The sequence below is a fragment of the Oncorhynchus masou genome, chromosome 13, assembly GCF_036934945.1.
Source record: "Oncorhynchus masou masou isolate Uvic2021 chromosome 13, UVic_Omas_1.1, whole genome shotgun sequence".
In the NCBI taxonomy this organism is placed as follows: Eukaryota; Metazoa; Chordata; class Actinopteri; order Salmoniformes; family Salmonidae; genus Oncorhynchus; species Oncorhynchus masou.
The window spans coordinates 96,269,888-96,295,181 of record NC_088224.1 but is presented as its reverse complement, the minus strand read 5'-3'; the positions used below and the strand labels follow the sequence as shown (position 1 = coordinate 96,295,181).

Below are 25,294 nucleotides of genomic sequence, written 5' to 3'. Positions count from 1 at the left end.
TGTGGGTCTGTACTGTGGGTCAGTACTGTGAAACAGGCCATGAAACCTCCCTAGCAACACACACAGCACAGTGCTGGCTGCTCTGACTGCAGTAATACTGAGTGTAAATGTTATGGGCTTCTCATGAATCCACCTCACACTGACAACTAGCTGACAGACAGACGGATGGACGGACGGACACAGACAGATACAGACAGACGGATGGACGGACTGAGACACCGACAGACGGACGGACACACCAGTCTGTTCTCTGCTGCTCCTGTCTGGCTTCTATCATCACGCCAGTCTGTTCTCTGCTGCTCCTGTCTGGCTTCTATCATCACACCAGTCTGTTCTCTGCTGCTCCTGTCTGGCTTCTATCATCACACCAGTCTGTTCTCTGCTGCTCCTGTCTGGCTTCTATCATCACACCAGTCTGTTCTCTGCTGCTCCTGTCTGGCTTCTATCATCACGCCAGTCTGTTCTCTGCTACTCCTGTCTGGCTTCTATCATCACACCAGTCTGTTCTCTGTTGCTCCTGTCTGGCTTCTATCATCACGCCAGTCTGTTCTCTGCTGCTCCTGTCTGGCTTCTATCATCACACCAGTCTGTTCTCTGCTACTCCTGTCTGGCTTCTATCATCACACCAGTCTGTTCTCTGCTGCTCCTGTCTGGCTTCTATCATCACGCCAGTCTGTTCTCTGCTACTCCTGTCTGGCTTCTATCATCACACCAGTCTGTTCTCTGTTGCTCCTGTCTGGCTTCTATCATCACGCCAGTCTGTTCTCTGCTGCTCCTGTCTGGCTTCTATCATCACACCAGTCTGTTCTCTGCTACTCCTGTCTGGCTTCTATCATCACACCAGTCTGTTCTCTGCTACTCCTGTCTGGCTTCTATCATCACACCAGTCTGTTCTCTGCTGCTCCTGTCTGGCTTCTATCATCACGCCAGTCTGTTCTCTGTTGCTCCTGTCTGGCTTCTATCATCACGCCAGTCTGTTCTCTGCTGCTCCTGTCTGGCTTCTATCATCACGCCAGTCTGTTCTCTGCTGCTCCTGTCTGGCTTCTATCATCACACCAGTCTGTTCTCAACTTCCACAGGTCAGTTTGATGTAATTGTCTTGCCAAGCGTTAAAACATCATTGTAACATGTTGTAATGTGTCACAGGCAGATGAATCCTGCTGCGACTACCATCTATTAAGGGGTGTACACAAGGCAATAGTGGTACACATAGAATAGCAATTTGAAGTCATTTTCTTGCCATAACGTGCCATAGACAATGACTCCATCTTCAGTATGGTGAGCTACATAAGGCGGATGATACCTCTAACAGCAGTGTGCAAATAAAATAGCAAATTCTAACGCAGGGATAGTTTGGTGAACAAAAACACATCATGACGTCGTTAACAGATTGTAAACACAAAATATTGATTTTATTTGATGAACCTAAAGACTACACGGAGCCGTTTAAACGGAATCTACATGCTGCCTTTTATTTACAGCTTATTTCACTTCCCTTTTGGTACAGGAAGTCCAAGAAGAGCAGTACAGACACAGTGTTGAGAACAATCAGATAAACAAACAAGCCCAAAAAAAGGAGAAACTTCTGATCAACCTACCGCCTCATCATCAACAGGTCAATACAGTATCTCACAATACAATTACATTTTCCTTCATTCAAAAGTATGCTCTTTTTTTTTTAAAGGACAGTAAAGTCCTCATTTTGGACAAATGTCACAATATAAAAAAATAAACAAAATGTTTAAAAACAAAAAAGCTAAATGAAATGTACTTTGTACAGTATGTTGACCAATATTGTGACACATTGAGAAACTTTGAGTAGTTAATCACCTGATTATCCTTCTCCCCTCTGAATCTAGGTGATGGCAGGAAGTTGACAGAATTAGTTAGTGCTGCAACTTGATGGCAGGAAGTTGACAGAATTAGTCAGTGCTGCAACTTGATGGCAGGAAGTTGACAGAATTAGTCAGTGCTGCAACTTGATGGCAGGAAGTTGACAGAATTAGTTAGTGCTGCAACTTGATGGCAGGAATTTGACAGAATTAGTTAGTGCTGCAACTTGATGGCAGGAAGTTGACAGAATTAGTTAGTGCTGCAACTTGATGGCAGGAAGTTGACAGAATTAGTTAGTGCTGCAACTTGATGGCAGGAAGTTGACAGAATTAGTTAGTGCTGCAACTTGATGGCAGGAAGTTGACAGAATTAGTTAGTGCTGCAACTTGATGGCAGGAAGTTGACAGAATTAGTCAGTGCTGCAACTTGATGGCAGGAAGTTGACAGAATTAGTCAGTGCTGCAACTTGATGGCAGGAAGTTGACATAATTAGTTAGTGCTGCAACTTGATGGCAGGAAGTTGACAGAATTAGTCAGTGCTGCAACTTGATGGCAGGAAGTTGACAGAATTAGTTAGTGCTGCAACTTGATGGCAGGAAGTTGACAGAATTAGTTAGTGCTGCAACTTGATGGCAGGAAGTTGACAGAATTAGTTAGTGCTGCAACTTGATGGCAGGAAGTTGACAGAATTAGTCAGTGCTGCAACTTGATGGCAGGAAGTTGACAGAATTAGTTAGTGCTGCAACTTGATGGCAGGAAGTTGACAGAATTAGTTAGTGCTGCAACTTGATGGCAGGAAGTTGACAGAATTAGTTAGTGCTGCAACTTGATGGCAGGAAGTTGACAGAATTAGTTAGTGCTGCAACTTGATGGCAGGAAGTTGACAGAATTAGTTAGTGCTGCAACTTGATGGCAGGAAGTTGACAGAATTAGTTAGTGCTGCAACTTGATGGCAGGAAGTTGACAGAATTAGTTAGTGCTGCAACTTGACGTGTGATCAAAGTGTACCAACCTAGACGGCAGACGAGCGAGAGTCAAAACAGACGACAGATCAATAACATAATTAATAACATCCTTCCTAGCGAGAAAGGACAGCTTTCTAACAGGTTAGATCGCCCTGTGAAGTGTGTTTCCAGGTGCACTTGAACACGGGAGTTCCAAGCTATCTGAGACAGCTAATTATGTCCACAAGGATGGTTTGCAAGCCACGCCTGGGTTCAGATACTATTTGAAATCTTTCAATTTACTTTGAGCGTTTGCTTTAGCCTGTCTAGAGTGCCGGGTAGGTCGGGGCATTTTGCAGTCTTTCCTATTCGTTATTTTTGCAACACTCAAAGCTCAATCAAGCACTTGACGCAGTATTTTAAAAGGATTTGAACCCAGGTGTGTTTCTAAGGTTGTCCGTGTATATGAGAGCTTTAAGACTTAAGAGCTGCAGGCTGGAACTAACACACCTAGAGGCTCAATGCATCCATCTCAAGACCCAGAACACCTCTGGTCTCAGTACTGAAAGCACTTTAACCCTGGGGCTGTCCTCGGGGTAACAACGCTATGGGTTGTCTGAAACAGCACCCTATTCCCTATATAGGGTGCACTGCTTGTGACCAAAGCTCTATGGGTTCTGATCTAAAGGAGTGCACTATAACAGGGATTAGGGTGCCGTTTGGGACAAACTATTTGTTTTTTTTCTACACAACCACAATGCACCACAGGACTCAACCGGTCCAGCCCAGCAACCGGTCCAGCCCAGAAACCAACGTGTTAAAAAGGAGAATTAGTAAAAACCGAGATGATATTTTTTTGTAATGTCATATTGTTTTAAGCCTCCATATCTCTTCTGACGAGGAACCCCTTTTCTTCTCTTCCCTCAGAGCATTTCTTTCAAGGTAGAAACACACTGAGAAATACTGCTGAAAGACAAACACATTACTAAAAGTAAACACTACTATTATGTATGATAGACTGTTGTATTCCTCTACAGTAAATGTAAAAAATAAAAATACAAGTCGTTAATGTAAAATAAAAATCACTTTTTCAAACAGAGTCTTGACTTTATTCCCTTAAGTTATGTTCAAGTACAACGAGTAGCGATTAAAGGACGATAGTCCACATTGCTGAATTCAAATGATTTATACTGTTATTTTATATAGCTATTTATAAAAACCAAAGGTATATAAAATACCGTTCTGTGGTTTATTTAATACAGACGTTTGATTGATTCTTCCACAGTATGTTTGTCATCCAGGTGGGATGTTTAACCTGTCCTGTTAGGACATCAGAACAGAAAGTGGACAGATGGGATGTTTGACCTGTCCTATTAGGACATGAGAACAGAAAGAGGACAGATGGATGTTTAACCTGTCCTATTAGGACATGAGAACAGAAAGAGGACAGATAGGATGTTTGACCTGTCCTATTAGGACATCAGAACAGAAAGAGGACTGATGGGATGTTTGACCTGTCCTGTTAGGACATCAGAACAGAAAGTGGACAGATGGGATGTTTGACCTGTCCTGTTAGGACATGAGAACAGAAAGAGGACAGATGGATGTTTAACCTGTCCTATTAGGACATGAGAACAGAAAGAGGACAGATGGGATGTTTGACCTGTCCTATTAGGACATCAGAACAGAAAGAGGACTGATGGGATGTTTGACCTGTCCTGTTAGGACATCAGAACAGAAAGTGGACAGATGGGATGTTTGACCTGTCCTGTTAGGACATCAGAACAGAAAGTGGACAGATGGGATGTTTGACCTGTCCTATTAGGACATGAGAACAGAAAGAGGACAGATAGATGTTTGACCTGTTCTGTTAGGACATCAGAACAGAAAGAGGACAGATGAATGTTTAACCTGTCCTATTAGGACAAGAGAACAGAAAGAGGACAGATGGATGTTTGATCTGTCCTGTTAGGACATCAGAACAGAAAGAGGACAGATGGGATGTTTGACCTGTCCTATTAGGACATCAGAACAGAAAGAGGACAGATGGATGTTTAACCTGTCCTATTAGGACATGAGAACAGAAAGAGGACAGATGGGATGTTTGACCTGTCCTGTTAGGACATCAGAACAGAAAGAGGACAGATGAATGTTTAACCTGTCCTATTAGGACAAGAGAACAGAAAGAGGACAGATGGATGTTTGATCTGTCCTGTTAGGACATCAGAACAGAAAGAGGACAGATGGGATGTTTGACCTGTCCTATTAGGACATCAGAACAGAAAGAGGACAGATGGGATGTTTGACCTGTCCTGTTAGGACATCAGAACAGAAAGTGGACAGATGGGATGTTTGACCTGTCCTGTTAGGACATGAGAACAGAAAGAGGACAGATGGGATGTTTGACCTGTCCTATTAGGACATCAGAACAGAAAGAGGACTGATGGGATGTTTGACCTGTCCTGTTAGGACATCAGAACAGAAAGAGGACTGATGGGATGTTTGACCTGTCCTATTAGGACATCAGAACAGAAAGAGGACTGATGGGATGTTTGACCTGTCCTGTTAGGACATCAGAACAGAAAGAGGACTGATGGGATGTTTGACCTGTCCTGTTAGGACAGAAAGAGAAAGACCTATTCTGTTTTTCCCCTACATTTTTAGGAACATGTCATTGATCCCAGACAGACAAAAAAAGTCATAAATCAAAGCAAAACCAATGATCCAGAATATGTTTTCGCTCGTCTGCATATTCAGTAGAATTTCACTTGTTCTGATGCGAGTCAGAAGATTCATGGAGCCGAGTCAACCAGTGTATTAGAGTAGTCCACAGAAAGGTATTCAGACAGCATTTAGACAGCATGCACTGTGATTCTCAACCTTCCTTCCTTTAGGGTTTGTTGATGAGAACAGAAGAATACCTAGCTTTCTTTGAAAATAAAATATTACAACAAGACAACACAAACAAGGTAGGAAGGAAGGAAGGAAGGTAGGTGCTAGGACAAGTCCAGTGGGTAGTCTTGACGAGGGGAGGGGGCCGAGGGGTATGGACAGGAGACAGCAGACGTCCTTGTTTGTGTTGCGACAAAGCCGACGACATGGCTGACGCCCAGGGGGTTCGAGTATAAAAACGGAGTGATTTAAAAGAGAAGGTCTTTCCTTGGCTGAGGCGCAGAAAAAGGCAGAACGGATCGGAACAAGCTGGACAATGTGTTGTAGTCAATCTGTTCTAGTCTGCTCTGGCAGCAGGGTGGACCGAGGAACCAGTGGAAATAATGCATTACCACCACACTCCCCTCTCCTCTCCTCTCCTCTCCTCTCCTCTCCTCTCCTCTCCTCTCCTCTACCATTCCCCTCTCTCTCCTGTCTTCTCCTTTCCTGTCCCCCTCCTCTCCTCTCCCGTCCCTCTCTCTCCTCTCCCGTCCCTCTCTCTCCTCCTCTCTCCTCTCCCGTCCCTCTCTCACCTCTCCTGTCCCTCTCTCTCCTCTCCTGTCCCTCTCTATCCTCTCCCGTCCCTCTCTCTCCTCCTCTCTCTTCTCCCGTCCCTCTCTCTCCTCTCCTCTCTCCTCTCCCGTCCCTTTCTCTCCTCCTCTCTCCTCTCCCTTCCTTATCTCCTCTCCTGTCCCTCTCTCTCCTCGGGAGAGGAGAGGAGAGGAGAGGAGAGAGGATGAGAGAGAGGGACGGGGACCCTCTCTCATCTCTCCTCTCCCGTTCCTCTCTCTCCTCCTCTCTCCTCTCCTCTCCCGTCCCTCTCTCTCCTCTCCCTCTCTCCTCTCCCATCCATTTCTCTCCTCCTCTCTCCTCTCCCGTCCCTTTCTCTCCTCCTATCTCCTCTCCCTTCCCTATCTCCTCTCCTCTCCTCTCCAGTCCAGTCCCTTTGAACACAGTCACCAACAGGGACAGGGAAACAGATTGCCAAAATAAGTCACAGACAGAATAGATATGGCAGAATGTCTTTCTCTAGCAGCCACACTTGAACAGCAAAGACTTATGAATGTCTTTTTCTGAAGGAGAAGTAGCACTCTACAGTAAAATACAGTGTTCAGCAACTGATTTCCAAGTGGCTGCAACACCATGTCTTTACGAGTTGATTCAGTGTATCATGTTAATCACACGTCAAAGGAGCAGAAAATTACAAGGTGTTCATGTTTGTAACTGTCTTTGGCAACAAGTCCTTAGTTATACTTTGTGGCCACCAACGCTGTGTCTGAACAAAAGGGCCCCCTATCCTCTACATAGTGAACTACCCCTGAGGCTGAGGGGCCCTGGTCAAAAGTAGTGTACTATATAGGGAATAGGGTTCCATAGGGCTCTGGTCTAAAGTAGTGCACTATATAGGGAATAGGGTTCCATAGGGCTGGTCAAAAAGTAGTGCACTACATAGGGAATAGGGTTCCCTTTAAGACATCTCTCACTCCAGTGGCTAAACAGGTTCCAGTTGTTGATCATGTCACCTTCGGCCCATCTCGCTCTGCCTCATGAAGTGAATGTTGTTGACGCTGTCTGACAGCTGCGGGAACTGGTCCACAGACACCACGAAGTACCCGTCGTACCCTGCCACCTTCCCCGACCCCAGCAGCTGTTGCTTCTCTCCCTCCGTCCAGGAGCGCGAGCCCTCCTCTCCCTCCCTCAGTCTCTGACGCTCCCTGGTCCAGGCCTGTGCTACAGCCCTCTGCCTGGCCGACTCCAGAACCCTGGCCTTCTCCTCATCCAGGGAACTACCATACCGAGTGTTGAGGCTCAGAGCGCCGTATTGAAGCTGAATGTCCGTGATGCGCCTAGTCCTGCCGTTCAGCACAGCGTTGACCTGAGACACCGTCACGTTGACGCCCGTCTCCAGGGTACGGCGTCCTACGGTCATCCCGATGAGTGACAGGTCGCCCTCCACGGACCCCAGCTTGAGGAAGTGATGTGTGTCCATGCCGTCGACGGTGAAGTGGAGGTCCTGGAGGTAGAACGCGTCATTGAGAACCGCTGCCATGCGTCGACCGTCCTCATTGGCCAGGCTGATGATGTCAGTGCTGACACGGCCGTGGCGGATGGCGAATTTCACGCCCTTGCCGAAGATGGATCCTCCAGAGGCGAAGAGGGTCTTCGGGGCAGCCTGGGGGCATCCTGCGGCGCTGGCACCGTAAATCTGCCCGAAGCGCTCCAGCTTCACGAAGGCCTTCAGCTGTCTCTGGACCTCACACTGCACGCCAAGGATAGACTAACAACAACAACAAAACACAACAGAATGACATTGGTTAGTAGGCCTGGGATTGACTGCAACAACAACAACAACAAAAACACAACAAAAACATAACACAAACACAACAACAAAAACATAACACAAACACAACAACAAAAACATAACACAAACACAACAACAAAAACATAACAACAAAAACATAACACAAACACAAACACAACAACAACACAAACACAACAACACAAACACAACAACACAAACACAACAACACAAACACAACAACAGAAACACCACAACAACAACAACAGGACATGTTTGAAAGAAGAACACCATGAGCAGTGGTTAGTGAGTCACACCATAATCACACACTAACACAAGCAGAAGAAAACATCTTTCTCCTAATTCAAATCTTTGCCAAACATGACACTGGAAAGATTATGTGTGAATGATTTTGTTGATTGTAAAGTTGCCTCTCTAACAGTCCATGTTTCCCATCTCTAGCTTATTTCACATATCCTGTTCCTCCCTCCTCTTCCTCCATTCTTTTCCTCCCTCCTCTCTTATCTTCCTCCCTCCTCTTTCTCCCTCCTCCCTCCTCTTCCTCCCTTCTTTTCCTCCCTCCTCTCTTATCTTCCTCCCTCCTCTTTCTCCCTCCTCCCTCCTCTTCCTCCCTTCTTTTCCTCCCTCCTCTCTTCTCTTCCTCTCTTCTCTGCATCCCTTCTCTTCCTCCCTCCTCCCTTCTCTTCCTCTCTTCTCTGCATCCCTTCTCCTCCTCCCTTCTTTTCCTCCCTCCTCTGCCTCCCTCCTCTTCCACCTCTCTTCTCTGCCTCCCTCCTCTTCCTCCTCTCTTCTCTGCCTCCCTTCTCTTCCTCCTCTCTTCTCTGCCTCCCTCCTCTTCCTCCTCTCTTCTCTGCCTCCCTTCTCTTCCTCCTCTCTTCTCTGCCTCCCTCCTCTTCCTCCTCTCTTCTCTGCCTCCCTCCTCTTCCTCCTCCCTCCTCTGCCTCCCTTCTCTTCCTCCTCTCTTCTCTGCCTCCCTCCTCTTCCTCCCTCCTCTGCCTCCCTTCTCTTCCTCCTCTCTTCTCTGCCTCCCTCCTCTTCCTCCCTCCTCTGCCTCCCTCCTCTTCCTCCTCTCTTCTCTGCCTCCCTTCTCTTCCTCCTCTCTTCTCTGCCTCCCTCCTCTTCCTCCTCTCTTCTCTGTCTCCCTTCTCTTCCTCCTCTCTTCTCTGCCTCCCTTCTCTTCCTCCCTCCTCTTCCTCCCTCCTCTTCCTCCCTTCTCCTCCTTCTTCCTTTCCTGATGTCTCACTGAGAAAACACATCTCAGCAGGACACTGATTCTCTTTCCCAGAGTCTCGGCACACGCACGCACGCACGCACGCACACACACACACACACACACACACACACACACACACACACACACACACACACACACACACACACGCACACACACACACACACACACACACACACACACACACACAGACACACACACACGCACACACACACTGGTTCATTACCACCTATTTCTTAGTTTCTGATCATGCAGCGTTAACACATTGTACGCCATGTTGAGGTGTGTGACAGCACCCTCATTTTAACAGGTTTCTACAATATCGGGGACGTTCAGATAACACACTTCTTCTTCTGTGGTTCTTCTGTGGTTGTCTCCCGTCTGAAATGTATTATAAAATGAGATTAAGACCCAACTACCTGTGAATGAATCCCACTACATCTAACAGCTGTTAGAGGAAGGATATTTAAAGACGAATAAATATCTTTTACCATCAAGAAAAAAAAAAGTTTGAGGAAAATCAATTACTTTCATAAATTCTGGAAGACGGATTTCAATAAACCTCAACGGAGGATAAAACCTCAAAAGGATTTTTATACACTGAGTTTACAAAACATTAGGAACACCTGCTCTTCCCATGACATCGACAGACCAGGTGAATCCAGGTTATGATCCCTTATTGATGTCACCTGTTAAATCCACTTCAATCAGTGTAGATAAAGGGGAGGAGACGGGTCAAAGAAGGATTTTTAAGTCTTGAGACATGGACTGTGTCTGTGTGTCGTTCAGAGGGTGAACGGACAAGACAAAATATTGAAGTGCCTTTAAACAGGGTATGGTAGTAGGAGCCAGGAGCACCGGTTTGTGTCAAGAACTGCAACGCTGCTGGGTTTTTCACACTCAACAGTTTCCTGTGTGTACCAGAATGGTCCACCACCCAAAGGACATCCAGCAAGACATCAGTACAAAGCATTGGAGTCAACATGGGCCAGCCTCCCTGTGGAACACTTTCGACACCTTGTAGAGTCCATGCCCTGTAGCACGCTTTAAAGACCTTGTAGAGTCCATGCCCTGTGGAACGCTTTAAAGACCTTGTAGAGTCCATGCCCTGTGGAACGCTTTAAAGACCTTGTAGAGTCCATGCCCTGTGGAACGCTTTAAAGACCTTGTAGGGTCCATGCCCTGTGGAACGCTTTAAAGACCTTGTAGAGTCCATGCCCTGTGGAACTCTTTAAAGACCTTGTAGAGTCCATGCCCTGTGGAACTCTTTAAAGACCTTGTAGAGTCCATGCCCTGTGGAACTCTTTAAAGACCTTGTAGAGTCCATGCCCTGTGGAACTCTTTAAAGACCTTGTAGAGTCCATGCCCTGTGGAACTCTTTAAAGACCTTGTAGAGTCCATGCCCTGTGGAACGCTTTAAAGACCTTGTAGAGTCCATGCCCCAATGAATTGAGGCTGTCCTGAAGGCAAAAGGGGGGATGCAACTCAATATTGGGAAGGTGTTCTTAATGTTTTGTCCACTCAGTGTTTCACCACACCCATACGTATGAAATCAAGACACGCACGCACACACACACACACACACACACACACACACACACACACACACACACACACACACACACACACACACACACACACACACACACACACACACACACACACACACACACACACACACACACACACACACACACACACACACACACACACACACGGCCCTCCCACTGCACTCTATATCTGTGAAGTTGTAAATGTCTCATTGTCAAGGCCAGAGGTGTTTGTTAGTAAATCCTCGTCTCTCTGATCGGTCGTGACATGTATGGTGAATCGCCCTGTTTCTGACAGCTACACACAGCCGAATACAGAAGAAGAATCAGGGTGTCTATATTTACTATAATTCCTGAAGGGACCAAGCTTTGTGTCTCCTGAGCAGTAAAACTAATCCTACTACTGCTCTAATGTTAGCTGACAACACCACAGATCCTCCTCAGGAGAGAGAGAGAGTTAGGGAGAGAGAGAGAGTTAGGGAGGGAGAGAGAGAGTTAGGGAGAGAGAGAGAGAGAGAAAGAGAGAGAGTTCGGGAGAGAGAGAGAGTTAGGGAGAGAGAGAGAGTTAGGGAGAGAGAGAGAGAGAGAAAGAGAGAGAGTTCGGGAGAGAGAGAGAGTTAGGGAGAGAGAGAGAGTTAGGGAGGGAGAGAAAGAGAGAAAGAGAGAGAGTTTGGGAGAGAGAGAGAGAGTTAGGGAGAGAGAGAGAGTGAGAGAGAGTTAGGGAGAGAGAGTTAGGGAGAGAGAGAGTTAGGGAGAGAAAGAGTTAGGGAGGGAGAGAGAGAGTTAGGGAGAGAGAGAGAGAGAGAAAGAGAGAGAGTTCGGGAGAGAGAGAGAGTTAGGGAGGGAGAGAGAGAGTTAGGGAGAGAGAGAGAGTTAGGGAGAGAGAGAGTTCGGGAGAGAGAGAGTTAGGGAGAGAGAGAGTTAGGGAGGGAGAGAAAGAGAGAAAGAGAGAGAGTTTGGGAGAGAGAGAGAGAGAGTTAGTGAGAGAGAGAGAGTTAGGGAGAGAGAGTTAGGGAGAGAGAGAGTTAGGGAGAGAAAGAGTTAGGGAGAGAAAGAGTTAGGGAGAGAGAGAGTTAGGGGGAGAGAGAGGGGGAGTTAGGGAGAGAGAGAGAGAGAGAGTAAGGGAGAGAGAAAGAGAGAGAGAGAGAGAGTTAGGGAGAGAGGGAGAGAGAGAGAGCGAGAGAGTTAGGGAGAGAGAGAGAGTTAGGGAGAGAGAGAGTTCGGAGAGAAAGAGTTAGGGAGAGAGAGAGTTAGGGGGAGAGAGAGGGGGAGTTAGGGAGAGAGAGAGAGAGAGAGTAAGGGAGAGAGAAAGAGAGAGAGAGAGTTAGGGAGAGAGAGAGAGAGTTAGGGAGAGAGGGAGAGAGAGAGCGAGAGAGTTAGGGAGAGAGAGAGAGTTAGGGAGAGAGAGAGTTAGGGAGAGAGAGAGAGTTAGGGAGAGAGAGAGAGAGTTAGGGAGAGAGAGAGAGAGTTAGGGAGAGAGAGAGAGTTAGGGAGAGAGAGAGAGTTAGGGAGAGAGGGAGAGTTAGGGAGAGAGGGAGAGAGAGTGATCTGGGGTGGGAGAGAGTCAATGCCCTGTTGGTGGCTGATCTGAACAATATAGCGACCGCTGTGCCCTGCCTCCTCTGACATCGCCTGAGCAGAGAGGGTTGTCTTTGTTGTCCCAATTCTGGGACAATTCTGTCTAATTCTGACTCTCTGCTGGCCCAGCCAACGCCCCCACTCTCTCTACCCCCACTCTCTCTCTCACCCCTCCTTCTCTACCCCCGAGGGCAGGTTGCACCAAACAGGCAGCCTCTCTGCTTTGGCCAGTCCATTGCCTTTGCGTGTGTGCGTGACCAGTGAGCGAGCCCTAGTGGCAGGGGTCTGGCTGGGGGGGTTCAGCTGTGGAGCAGAGCCAGCGGGGGGCAAGTTATGACCTGAGGGACTCTTCACACCCTTGACACAACACACACGCAGGGCACGGTTGTTTACCGCGCCAACTAGCTTTATGCTATGTTCCCGGTCAGTTATCCCGGGGATCAAGCATGGATCAGGGAGGGAGGGATCAGGGAGGGATGTAGGGAGGGAGGGAGGGATCAGGGAGGGATGTAGGGAGGGAGGGATGGATCAGGGAGGGATGTAGGGAGGGATGTAGGGAGGGAGGGTTGGATCAGGGAGGGATGGAGGGAGGGAGGGATCAGGGAGGGAGGGTGGAAGGGGGGGATCAGGGAGGGAGGGATGGATCAGGGAGAGATGTAGGGAGGGAGGGATGGATCAGGGAGAGAGGGATCAGGGAGGGAGGGATGGATCATGGAGGGAGGATTGGAGGGATGGAGGGATGTAGGGAGGGAGGGATCAGGGAGGGATGCAGGGATGGATCAGGGAGGGATGTAGGGAGGGATCAGGGAGGGAGGGATATATCAGGGAGGGATCAGGGAGGGATCAGAGAGGTATCAGGGAGGGAGGGATCAGGGAGAGATCAGGGAGGGATCAGGGAGGGATGGATCAGGGAGGGGGGGAGGGATCAGGGAGAGATCAGGGAGGGACCAGGGAGAGATCAGGGAGGGATCAGGGAGGGAAGGATCAGGGAGAGATCAGGGAGGGATGGATCAGGGAGGGAGGGATCAGGGAGAGGTCAGGGAGGGATGGATCAGGGAGGGAGGGATGAGGGAGAGATCAGGGAGGGATCAGGGAGAGATCAGGGAGAGATCAGGGAGGGATCAGGGAGAGATCAGGGAGGGATCAGGGAGAGATCAGGGAGGGACGAGGGAGAGATCAGGGAGAGATCAGGGAGGGATCAGGGAGGGAGGGATCAGGGAGAGATCAGGGAGGGATCAGGGAGGGAGGGATCAGGGAGAGGTCAGGGAGGGATCAGGGAGAGATCAGGGAGGGATCAGGGAGAGATGGATCAGAGAGGGATGGATCAGGGAGGGATCAGGGAGAGATCAGGGAGGGAGGGAGGGATGGAGAGATCAGGGAGGGGGGAGGGATGGATCAGGGAGGGAGGGACGGAGGGAGGGATGGATCAGGGAGGGAGGGATGCATCAGAGAGGGGTGTAGCGAGGGAGGGATTGATCAGGGAGGGGTGTAGCGAGGGAGGGACGGATCAGGGAGGGATCAGGGGGGAGGGATCAGGGAGGGAGGGATCAGGGAGGGAGGGATATATCAGGGAGGGATCAGGGAGGGATCAGGGAGAGATCATGGAGGGATCAGGGAGAGATTAGGGAGGGATCAGGGAGAGGTCAGGGAGGGATCAGGGAGGGAGGGATCACGGAGAGATCAGGGAGGCATCAGGGAGGGAGGGATCAGGGAGATATCAGGGAGGGATCAGGGAGGGAGGGATCAGGGAGATATCAGGGAGGGATCAGGGAGGGAGGGATCAGGGAGATATCAGGGAGGGATCAGGGAGGGAGGGATCAGGGAGGGAGGGATGTAGGGAGGGGGGGATCGGGGAGGGAGGGATGGAGGGATGGAGGGAGGGATCAGGGTGGGATCAGGGAGGGAGGGAAGTAGGGAGGGATGTCCACCACTGTGACAACATCGTTCACATGCCCCAAACAATTGGAAAGGGGATTCATCAGAGAAAATGACTTTACCCCAGTCCTCAGCAGTCCAATCCCTGTACCTTTTGCAGAATATCAGTCTGTTACTGATGTTTTTCCAGGAGAGAAGTGGTTTCTTTGCTGCCCTTCTTGACACCAGGCCATCATCCAAAAGTCTTCGCCTCACTGTGCGTGCAGATGCACTCACACCTGCCTGCTGTCATTCCTGAGCAAGCTCTGTACTAGTGGAGCCCCGATCCCACAGTTGAATCAACTTTAGGAGAAGGAGATGAAGGGAGGAGGAGGAGGACACTATAGGAAGATGAAGGGGGGAGGAGGAGGACACTATAGGAAGATGAAGGGAGGAGGAGGACACTATAGGAAGATGAAGGGGGGAGGAGGAGGACACTATAGGAAGATGAAGGGAGGAGGAGAAGGAGGACACTATAGGAAGATGAAGGGGGGAGGAGGAGGAGGAGGACACTATAGGAAGATGAAGGGAGGAGGAGGACACTATAGGAAGATGAAGGGAGGTGGAGGACACTATAGGAAGATGAAGGGGGGAGGAGGAGGACACTATAGGAAGATGAAGGGAGGAGGAGGACACTATAGGAAGATGAAGGGAGGAGGAGGACACTATAGGAAGATGAAGGGAGGAGGAGGAGGACAGTATAGGAAGATGAAGGGGGAGGAGGAGGAGGAGGACACTATAGGAAGATGAAGGGAGGAGGAGGAGGACACTATAGGAAGATGAAGGGAGGAGGAGGAGGACAGTATAGGAAGATGAAGGGGGGAGGAGGACACTATAGGAAGATGAAGGGTGGAGGAGGATGAGGAGGACACTATAGGAAGATGAAGGGAGGGAGGAGGAGGAGGAGGACACTATAGGAAGATGAAGGGGGAGGAGGACACTATAGGAAGATGAAGGGAGGAGGAGGAGGACACTATAGGAAGATGAAGGGGGGAGGAGGAGGACACTATAGGAAGATGAAGGGGGGAGGAGGAGGACAGTATAGGAAGATGAAGGGGGGAGGAGGAGGAGGAGGACACTATAGGAAGATGAAGGGGGAGGAGGAGGACACTATAGGAAGATGAAGGGGGGAGGAGGAAGACACTATAGGAAGATGAAGGGGGGAGGAGGAGGATACTATAGGAAGATGAAGGGGGAGGAGGAGGACACTATAGGAAGATGAAGGGGGGAGGAGGACACTATAGGAAGATGAAGGGGGAGGAGGAGGACACTATAGGAAGATGAAGGGGGAGGAGGACACTGTAGGAAGATGAAGGGGGGAGGAGGAGGACACTATAGGAAGATGAAGGGGGGAGGAGGAGGAGGATACTATAGGAAGATGAAGGGGGAGGAGGACACTATAGGAAGATGAAGGGGGGAGGAGGAGGACACTATAGGAAGATGAAGGGGGAGGAGAAGGACACTATAGGAAGATGAAGGGGGGGAGGAGGAGGGGGACACTATAGGAAGATGAAGGGGGAGGAGGAGGGGGACACTATAGGAAGATGAAGGGGGAGGAGGACACTATAGGAAGATGAAGGGGGAGGAGGAGGAGGACACTATAGGAAGATGAAGGGGGGAGGAGGAGGACACTATAGGAAGATGAAGGGGGGAGGAGGAGGACACTATAGGAAGATGAAGGGGGAGGAGGACACTATAGGAAGATGAAGGGGGGAGGAGGAGGACACTATAGGAAGATGAAGGGGGGAGGAGGAGGACAGTATAGGAAGATGAAGGGGGGAGGAGGACACTATAGGAAGATGAAGGGTGGAGGAGGATGAGGAGGACACTATAGGAAGATGAAGGGAGGAGGAGGAGGACACTATAGGAAGATGAAGGGGGGGAGGAGGACACTATAGGAAGATGAAGGGGGGGAGGAGGAGGGGGACACTATAGGAAGATGAAGGGAGGAGGAGGAGGACACTATAGGAAGATGAAGGGAGGAGGAGGAGGACACTATAGGAAGATGAAGGGAGGAGGAGGAGGAGGACACTATAGGAAGATGAAGGGAGGAGGAGGAGGACACTATAGGAAGATGAAGGGGGGAGGAGGAGGACACTATAGGAAGATGAAGGGGGGAGGAGGACACTATAGGAAGATGAAGGGAGGAGGAGGACACTATAGGAAGATGAAGGGGGGAGGAGGAGGACAGTATAGGAAGATGAAGGGGGGAGGAGGAGGAGGACACTATAGGAAGATTAAGGGGGAGGAGGAGGAGGAGGACACTATAGGAAGATGAAGGGAGGAGGAGGAGGACACTATAGGAAGATGAAGGGAGGAGGAGGACACTATAGGAATATGAAGGGAGGAGGAGGAGGACACTATAGGAAGATGAAGGGGGAGGAGGAGGACACTATAGGAAGATGAAGGGGGAGGAGGAGGACACTATAGGAAGATGAAGGGAGGAGGAGGAGGACACTATAGGAAGATGAAGGGGGGAGGAGGAGGAGGACACTATAGGAAGATTAAGGGGGGAGGAGGAGGAGGAGGAGGACACTATAGGAAGATGAAGGGAGGAGGAGGAGGACACTATAGGAAGATGAAGGGAGGAGGAAGACACTATAGGAAGATGAAGGGGGGAGGAGGAGGATACTATAGGAAGATGAAGGGGGGGAGGAGGACACTATAGGAAGATGACTATAGGAAGATGAAGGGGGAGGAGGAGGACACTATAGGAAGATGAAGGGGGGAGGAGGACACTATAGGAAGATGAAGGGAGGAGGAGGACACTATAGGAAGATGAAGGGGGGAGGAGGAGGACACTATAGGAAGATGAAGGGGGGAGGAGGAGGACACTATAGGAAGATGAAGGGGGGAGGAGGAGGACACTATAGGAAGATGAAGGGAGGAGGAGGACACTATAGGAAGATGAAGGGGGGAGGAGGAGGACACTATAGGAAGATGAAGGGGGGGAGGAGGAGGACACTATAGGAAGATGAAGGGGGAGGAGGAGGACACTATAGGAAGATGAAGGGAGGAGGAGGAGGACACTATAGGAAGATGAAGGGGGAGGAGGAGGACACTATAGGAAGATGAAGGGGGAGGAGGAGGACACTATAGGAAGATGAAGGGGGAGGAGGAGGACACTATAGGAAGATGAAGGGGGGAGGAGGAGGACACTATAGGAAGATGAAGGGGGGAGGAGGACACTATAGGAAGATGAAGGGGGAGGAGGACACTATAGGAAGATGAAGGGGGGAGGAGGACACTATAGGAAGATGAAGGGGGATAGGAGGACAGTATAGGAAGATGAAGGGGGAGGAGGAGGAGGACACTATAGGAAGATGAAGGGAGGAGGAGGGGGACACTATAGGAAGATGAAGGGGGGGAGGAGGAGGACACTATAGGAAGATGAAGGGGGGAGGAGGACACTATAGGAAGATGAAGGGAGGAGGAGGAGGACACTATAGGAAGATGAAGGGAGGAGGAGGAGGACACTATAGGAAGATGAAGGGGGAGGAGGAGGACTCAACTATAGGAAGATGAAGGGGGGGAGGAGGACACTATAGGAAGATGAAGGGAGGAGGAGGAGGACACTATAGGAAGATGAAGGGGGGGAGGAGGAGGACACTATAGGAAGATGAAGGGGGGAGGAGGAGGACACTATAGGAAGATGAAGGGGGGGAGGAGGACACTATAGGAAGATGAAGGGGGGGAGGAGGAGGAGGACACTATAGGAAGATGAAGGGGGGGAGGAGGAGGACACTATAGGAAGATGAAGGGGGGAGGAGGAGGACACTATAGGAAGATGAAGGGGGAGGAGGCTACTCTTCCTGGGGTTTATTATGGATCCCCATTAGTTCCTGTCAAGGCAGCAGCTACTCTTCCTGGGGGTTTATTATGGATCCCCATTAGTTCCTGCCAAGGCAGCAGCTACTCTTCCTGGGGTTTATTATGGACCCCATTAGTTCCTGCCAAGGCAGCAGCTACTCTTCCTGGGGTTTATTATGGATCCCCATTAGTTCCTGCCAAGGCAGCAGCTACTCTTCCTGGGGAATATTATGGACCCCATTAGTTCCTGCCAAGGCAGCAGCTACTCTTCCTGGGCTTTATTATGGATCCCCATTAGTTCCTGCCAAGGCAGCAGCTACTCTTCCTGGGGTTTATTATGGACCCCATTAGTTCCTGTCAAGGCAGCAGCTACTCTTCCTGGGGTTTATTATGGACCCCATTAGTTCCTGTCAAGGCAGCAGCTCCTCTTCCTGGGGTTTATTATGGATCCCCATTAGTTCCTGTCAAGGCAGCAGCTCCTCTTCCTGGGGTTTATTATGGATCCCCTTTAGTTCCTGCCAAGACAGCAGCTCCTCTTCCTGGGGTTTATTATGGATCCCCATTAGTTCCTGCCAAGGCAGCAGCTACTCTTCCTGGGGTTTATTATGGATCCCCATTAGTTCCTGCCAAGGCAGCAGCTACTCTTCCTGGGGTTTATTATGGATCCCCATTAGTTCCTGTCAAGGCAGCAGCTACTCTTCCTGGGGTTTATTATGGATCCCCATTAGTTCCTGCCAAGGCAGCAGCTACTCTTCCTGGGGTTTATTATGGATCCCCATTAGTTCCTGCCAAGGCAGCAGCTACTCTTCCTGGGGTTTGTTATGGATCCCCATTAGTTCCTGCCAAGGCAGCAGCTACTCTTCCAGGGGTTTATTATGGATCCCCATTAGATCCTGCCAAGGCAGCAGCTACTCTTCCAGGGGTTTATTATGGATCCCCATTAGTTCCTGCCAAGGCAGCAGCTACTCTTCCAGGGGTTTATTATGGATCCCCATTAGATCCTGCTAAGGCAGCAGCTACTCTTCCTGGGGTTTATTATGGATCCCCATTAGTTCCTGCCAAGGCAGCAGCTACTCTTCCTGGGGTTTATTATGGATCCCCATTAGTTCCTGTCAAGGCAGCAGCTACTCTTCCTGGGGTTTATTATGGATCCCCATTAGTTCCTGTCAAGGCAGCAGCTACTCTTCCTGGGGTTTATTATGGATCCCCATTAGTTCCTGCCAAGGCAGCAGCTACTCTTCCTGGGGTTTATTATGGATCCCCATTAGTTCCTGCCAAGGCAGCAGCTACTCTTCCTGGGGTTTATTATGGATCCCCATTAGTTCCTGTCAAGGCAGCAGCTACTCTTCCTGGGGTTTATTATGGATCCTCATTAGTTCCTGCCAAGGCAGCAGCTACTCTTCCTGGGGTTTATTATGGATCCCCATTAGTTCCTGCCAAGGCAGCAGCTACTCTTCCTGGGGTTTATTATGGATCCACATTAGTTCCTGCCAAGGCAGCAGCTACTCTTCCTGGGGTTTATTATGAGAACACTGTACAAGCCACCGTTACTAAAGGGGACTGGTGATATGTAATGGAGGGTGTTGATGCCAAAGTAAAGCCAGCATGGAGAACACTGTTCAGGGGACTGGTGATATGTAATGGGGGGTGTTGATGACAAGGTAAAACCAGCATGGAGAGCACAGTACAGGGGACTGGTGATATGTAATGGGGGTGTTGATGACAAGGTAAAGCCAGCATGGAGAACACTGTACAGGGGACTGGTGATATGTAATGGGGGGTGTTGATGGGGACTGGTGATATGTAATGGGGGTGTTGATGACAAGGTAAAGCCAGCATGGAGAACACTGTACAGGGGACTGGTGATATGTAATGGGGGTGTTGATGGGGACTGGTGATATGTAATGGGGGTGTTGATGACAAGGTAAAGCCAGCATGGAGGACACTGTACAGGGGACTGGTGATATGTAATGGGGGTGTTGATGACAAGGTAAAGCCAGCATGGAGAACACTGTACAGGGGACTGGTGATATGTAATGGGGGTGTTGATGACAAGGTAAAGCCAGCATGGAGAACACTGTACAGGGGACTGGTGATATGTAATGGGGGGTGTTGATGGGGACTGGTGATATGTAATGGGGGGTGTTGATGACAAGGTAAAGCCAGCATGGAGAACACTGTACAGGGGACTGGTGATATGTAATGGGGGTGTTGATGGGGACTGGTGATATGTAATGGGGGTGTTGATGACAAGGTAAAGCCAGCATGGAGAACACTGTACAGGGGACTGGTGATATGTAATGGGGGGTGTTGAAGGGGACTGGTGATATGTAATGGGGGGTGTTGATGACAAGGTAAAGCCAGCATGGAGAACACTGTACAGGGGACTGGTGATATGTAATGGGGGTGTTGATGGGGACTGGTGATATGTAATGGGGGGTGTTGATGGGGACTGGTGATATGTAATGGGGGGTGTTGATGACAAGGTAAAGCCAGCATGGAGAACACTGTACAGGGGACTGGTGATATGTAATGGGGGGTGTTGATGGGGACTGGTGATATGTAATGGGGGTGTTGATGGGGACTGGTGATATGTAATGGGGGTGTTGATGACAAGGTAAAGCCAGCATGGAGAACACTGTACAGGGGACTGGTGATATGTAATGGGGGGTGTTGATGGGGACTGGTGATATGTAATGGGGGGTGTTGATGACAAGGTAAAGCCAGCATGGAGAGCACTGTACAGGGGACTGGTGATATGTAATGGAGGGTGTTGATGGGGACTGGTGATATGTAATTGGGGGTGTTGATGACAAAGTAAAGCCAGCATGGAGAACACTGTACAGGGGACTGGTGATATGTAATGGGGGGTGTTGATGACAAGGTAAAACCAGCATGGAGAGCACTGTACAGGGGACTGGTGATATGTAATGGGGGGTGTTGATGACAAGGTAAAGCCAGCTTGGAGAACACTGTACAGGGGACTGGTGATATGTAATGGGGGGTGTTGATGACAAGGTAAAGCCAGCATGGAGAACACTGTACAGGGGACTGGTGATATGTAATGGGGGGTGTTGATGGGGACTGGTGATATGTAATGGGGGGTGTTGATGGGGACTGGTGATATGTAATGGAGGGTGTTGATGGGGACTGGTGATATGTAATGGGGGGTGTTGATGACAAGGTAAAGCCAGCATGGAGAACGCTGTACAGGGGACTGGTGATATGTAATGGGGGGTGTTGATGACAAGGTAAAACCAGCATGGAAAACACTGTACAGGGGACTGGTGATATGTAATGGGGGGTGTTGATGGGGACTGGTGATATGTAATGGGGGTGTTGATGACAAGGTAAAGCCAGCATGGAGAACGCTGTACAGGGGACTGGTGATATGTAATGGGGGGTGTTGATGGGGACTGGTGATATGTAATGGAGGGTGTTGATGACAAGGTAAACCAGCATGGAGAACGCTGTACAGGGGATTGGTGATATGTAATGGGGGGTGTTGATGGGGACTGGTGATATGTAATGGGGGGTGTTGATGATAAGGTAAAGCCAGCATGGAGAACACTGTACAGGGGACTGGTGATATGTAATGGGGGTGTTGATGACAAGGTAAAGCCAGCATGGAGAACACTGTACAGGGGACTGGTGATATGTAATGGGGGGTGTTGATGACAAGGTAAAACCAGCATGGAGAACACTGTACAGGGGACTGGTGATGTGTAATGGGGGGTGTTGATGACAAGGTAAAACCAGCATGGAGAACACTGTACAGGGGACTGGTGATATGTAATGGGGGGTGTTGATGGGGACTGGTGATATGTAATGGGGGGTGTTGATGACAAGGTAAAGCCAGCATGGAGAACACTGTACAGGGGACTGGTGATATGTAATGGGGGGTGTTGATGACAAGGTAAAGCCAGCATGGAGAACACTGTACAGGGGACTGGTGATATGTAATGGGGGGAGAAACAATGTTTCACTGTTTTATGGAGTGAGAGGATAAAGCTTCTCTGAAATACTAGAGTCTTTGTTTACAGCTGTAGGGGAGATGTTCAATAACACTGTTTTATGGAGTGAGAGGATAAAGCCTCTCTCTGAAATACTAGAGTCTTTGTTTACAGCTGTAGGGGAGATGTTCAATAACACTGTTTTATAGAGTGAGAGGATAAAGCCTCTCTGAAATACTAGAGTCTTTGTTTACAGCTGTAGGGGAGATGTTCAATAACACTGTTTTATAGAGTGAGAGGATAAAGCCTCTCTGAAATACTAGAGTCTTTGTTTACAGCTGTAGGGGAGATGTTCAATAACACTGTTTTATAGAGTGAGAGGATAAAGCCTCTCTGAAATACTAGAGTCTTTGTTTACAGCTGTAGGGGAGATGTTCAATAACACTGTTTTATGGAGTAAGAGGATAAAGCCTCTCTCTGAAATACTAGAGTCTTTGTTTACAGCTGTAGGGGAGATGTTCAATAACACTGTTTTATGGAGTGAGAGGATAAAGCTTCTCTGAAATACTAGAGTCTTTGTTTACAGCTGTAGGGGAGATGTTCAATAACACTGTTTTATGGAGTAAGAGGATAAAGCCTCTCTCTGAAATACTAGAGTCTTTGTTTACAGCTGTAGGGGAGATGTTCAATAACACTGTTTTATGGAGTGAGAGGATAAAGCTTCTCTGAAATACTAGAGTCTTTGTTTACAGCTGTAGGGGAGATGTTCAATAACACTGTTTTATGGAGTGAGAGGATAAAGCCTCTCTCTGAAATACTAGAGTCTTTGTTTACAGCTGTAGGGGAGATGTTCAATAACACTGTTTTATGGAGTAAGAGGATAAAGCCTCTCTCTGAAATACTAGAGTCTTTGTTTACAGCTGTAGGGGAGATGTTCAATAACACTGTTTTATGGAGTGAGAGGATAAAGCCTCTCTCTGAAATACTAGAGTCTTTGTTTACAGCTGTAGGGGAGATGTTCACTATAGTAAGCAACAGAACTGTTATTTTGGGACAAGCTAAGATGTCAAGTTTTCTGAGTAGGAAACACAAGATTGACACGGCATATGGGCAGGATGTAAGATGTGTTTATAAAGGATTAGTCAAAGTGGATTTTTGAGTTCTTCTCGGCTGTAAAAGATCTCCCATTGCTGGAAGGAGCGGAATGTTTCGTGGAGGGAAACTATTTTGTTGATGAAATAAATTGAATGTAAATGTTTTTTTTATGTATTACAATTGTTTTAATGTTTATTTAAGAACGACACATTTGCTGTTTCATTTGGCATTATTTGTGTTAATACTTGAGTATAAAATAAAGGTTTTATAAAAACTAAAACCCTCTCTCTCATATGATCAGTCTCTCTTTCTGAAGAAAAGCAGGCCCAAACCATGATGCTGCCACCACCATGTTTGACAGTGGGGATGGTATGTTCAGGGTGATGCGCTGTGTTGCTTTTACGCCAAACATAACGTTTTGCATTGTTGCCAAAAAGTTACATTTTGGTTTCATCTGTCCAGAGCACCTTCTTCCACATGTTTGGTGTGTCTCCCAGGTGGCCTGTGGCAAACTTTAAACAACACTTTTTATGGATATCTTTAAGAAATGGCTTTCTTCTTGCCACTCTTCCATAAAGGCCAGATTTGTGCAATATACGACTGATTGTTGTCCTATGGAAAGAGTCTCCCACCTCAGCTGTAGATCTCTGCAGTTCATCCAGAGTGATAATGGGCCTCTTGGCTGCATCTCTGATCAGTCTTCTCCTTGTATGAGCTGAAAGTTTAGAGGGACGGCCAGGTCTTGGTAGATTTGCAGTGGTCTGATACTCCTTCCATTTCAATATTATCGCTTGCACAGTGCTCCTTGGGATGTTTAAAGCTTGGGAAATCTTTTTGTATCCAAATCCGGCTTTAAACTTCTTCACAACAGTATCTCGGACCTGCCTGGTGTGTTCCTTGTTCTTCATGATGCTCTCTGCGCTTTTAACGGTCCTCTGAGACTATCACAGTGCAGGTGCATTTATACAGAGACTTGATTACACACAGGTGGATTGTATTTATCATCATTAGTCATTTAGGTCAACATTGGATCATTTAGAGATCCTCACTGAACTTCTGGAGAGAGTTTGCTGCACTGAAAGTAAAGGGGCTGAATAATTTTGCACGCCCAATTTTTCAGTTTTTGATTTGTTAAAAAAGTTTGAAATATCCAATAAATGTCGTTCCACTTCATTATTGTGTCCCACTTGTTGTTGATACTTCACAAAAAAATACAGTTTTATATCTTTATGTTTGAAGCCTGAAATGTGGCAAAAGGTCGCAAAGTTCAAGGGGACGAATACTTTCGCAAGGCACTGTATGTGTCTCTAATATGGTCATACATTTGGCAGGAGGTTAGGAAGTGCAGCTCAGTTTCCACCTCATTGTGTGGGCAGTGTAGCTTGTCTTGTCTTGTCTGCCTACGGCGGCCTTTCTCAATAGCAAGGCTATGCTCACTGAGTCTGTACATAGTCAAAGCTTTCTTTAAGTTTGGGTCAGTCACCGTGGTCAGAATTTAACGACTATTTTCTGGATTTGGATAATTAGCGGGTATCGGCCTAATTCTGCTCTGCATTATTTTATATTTTACGTTGTACACTGAGGATATTTTTGCAGAATTCTGCATGAGTCTCTCTCTCTCTCATATGATCAGTCTGTCTAACACACCAGCAAAACTGATTTGTTATCTCCTAATTCCTTCTCAGTTCCAACAGATTACCTGCAGTAGATACTTCTAGCCTGGTCCCAGGTCTGTTAATTCCTTCTCAATTCCAACAGATTACCTGCAGTAGATACTTCTAGCCTGGTCCCAGATCTGTTTGTGCAGTATTGCCAACTCCTATGGTGCAAATAACAAGGTTTTGTGTTTGAAAGACAAAGAGATCTGGGACCAGGCTAAGACTCCACGGGGTATGAAGAGGCAGGTCTTCCATGAAATGAGTCCCTTTTTGGGTAAAACCCCCGTTTTATTTCACCAAACATAAAGATTATCAATTTAATTAAAAAACACATTTTCCCATCTGAAGAGGTTAAATAAAAAGATGACTATAGTAAGTGCCTATTAAAGTAACAGCCTTAAATCCCCTTCATCTAAATCAGCTAAAAGAAAAATAGAAACATCTATGTACAGTGTGTGCAAATGTAGAAGATTAGGG

General features: G+C 48.2%; 1 protein-coding gene and 1 long non-coding RNA gene across 2 annotated transcripts in view; both read right to left on the bottom strand.

The window, feature by feature from the left end:
- Nucleotides 1-1,382: 1,382 nt before the first annotated feature.
- LOC135553252 (uncharacterized) lies at nucleotides 1,383-6,206 on the bottom strand. The gene is made up of 2 exons (XR_010457570.1): nucleotides 4,391-6,206; nucleotides 1,383-4,341 (listed from the first exon to the last, which is right to left on the bottom strand). It is a non-coding gene; the product is annotated as an uncharacterized LOC135553252 (long non-coding RNA).
- A 149-nt stretch (nucleotides 6,207-6,355) lies between these two features.
- Nucleotides 6,356-25,294, bottom strand: part of tenm4 (teneurin transmembrane protein 4) — a 716,895-nt gene continuing 697,956 nt past the window's right edge. Inside the window, exon 38 of the mRNA XM_064985425.1 lies at nucleotides 6,356-7,986. Coding sequence (XP_064841497.1) covers nucleotides 7,228-7,986 — 759 coding nt within the window. The 3' untranslated portion in view covers nucleotides 6,356-7,227. The remainder of the gene's footprint in view (nucleotides 7,987-25,294) is intronic.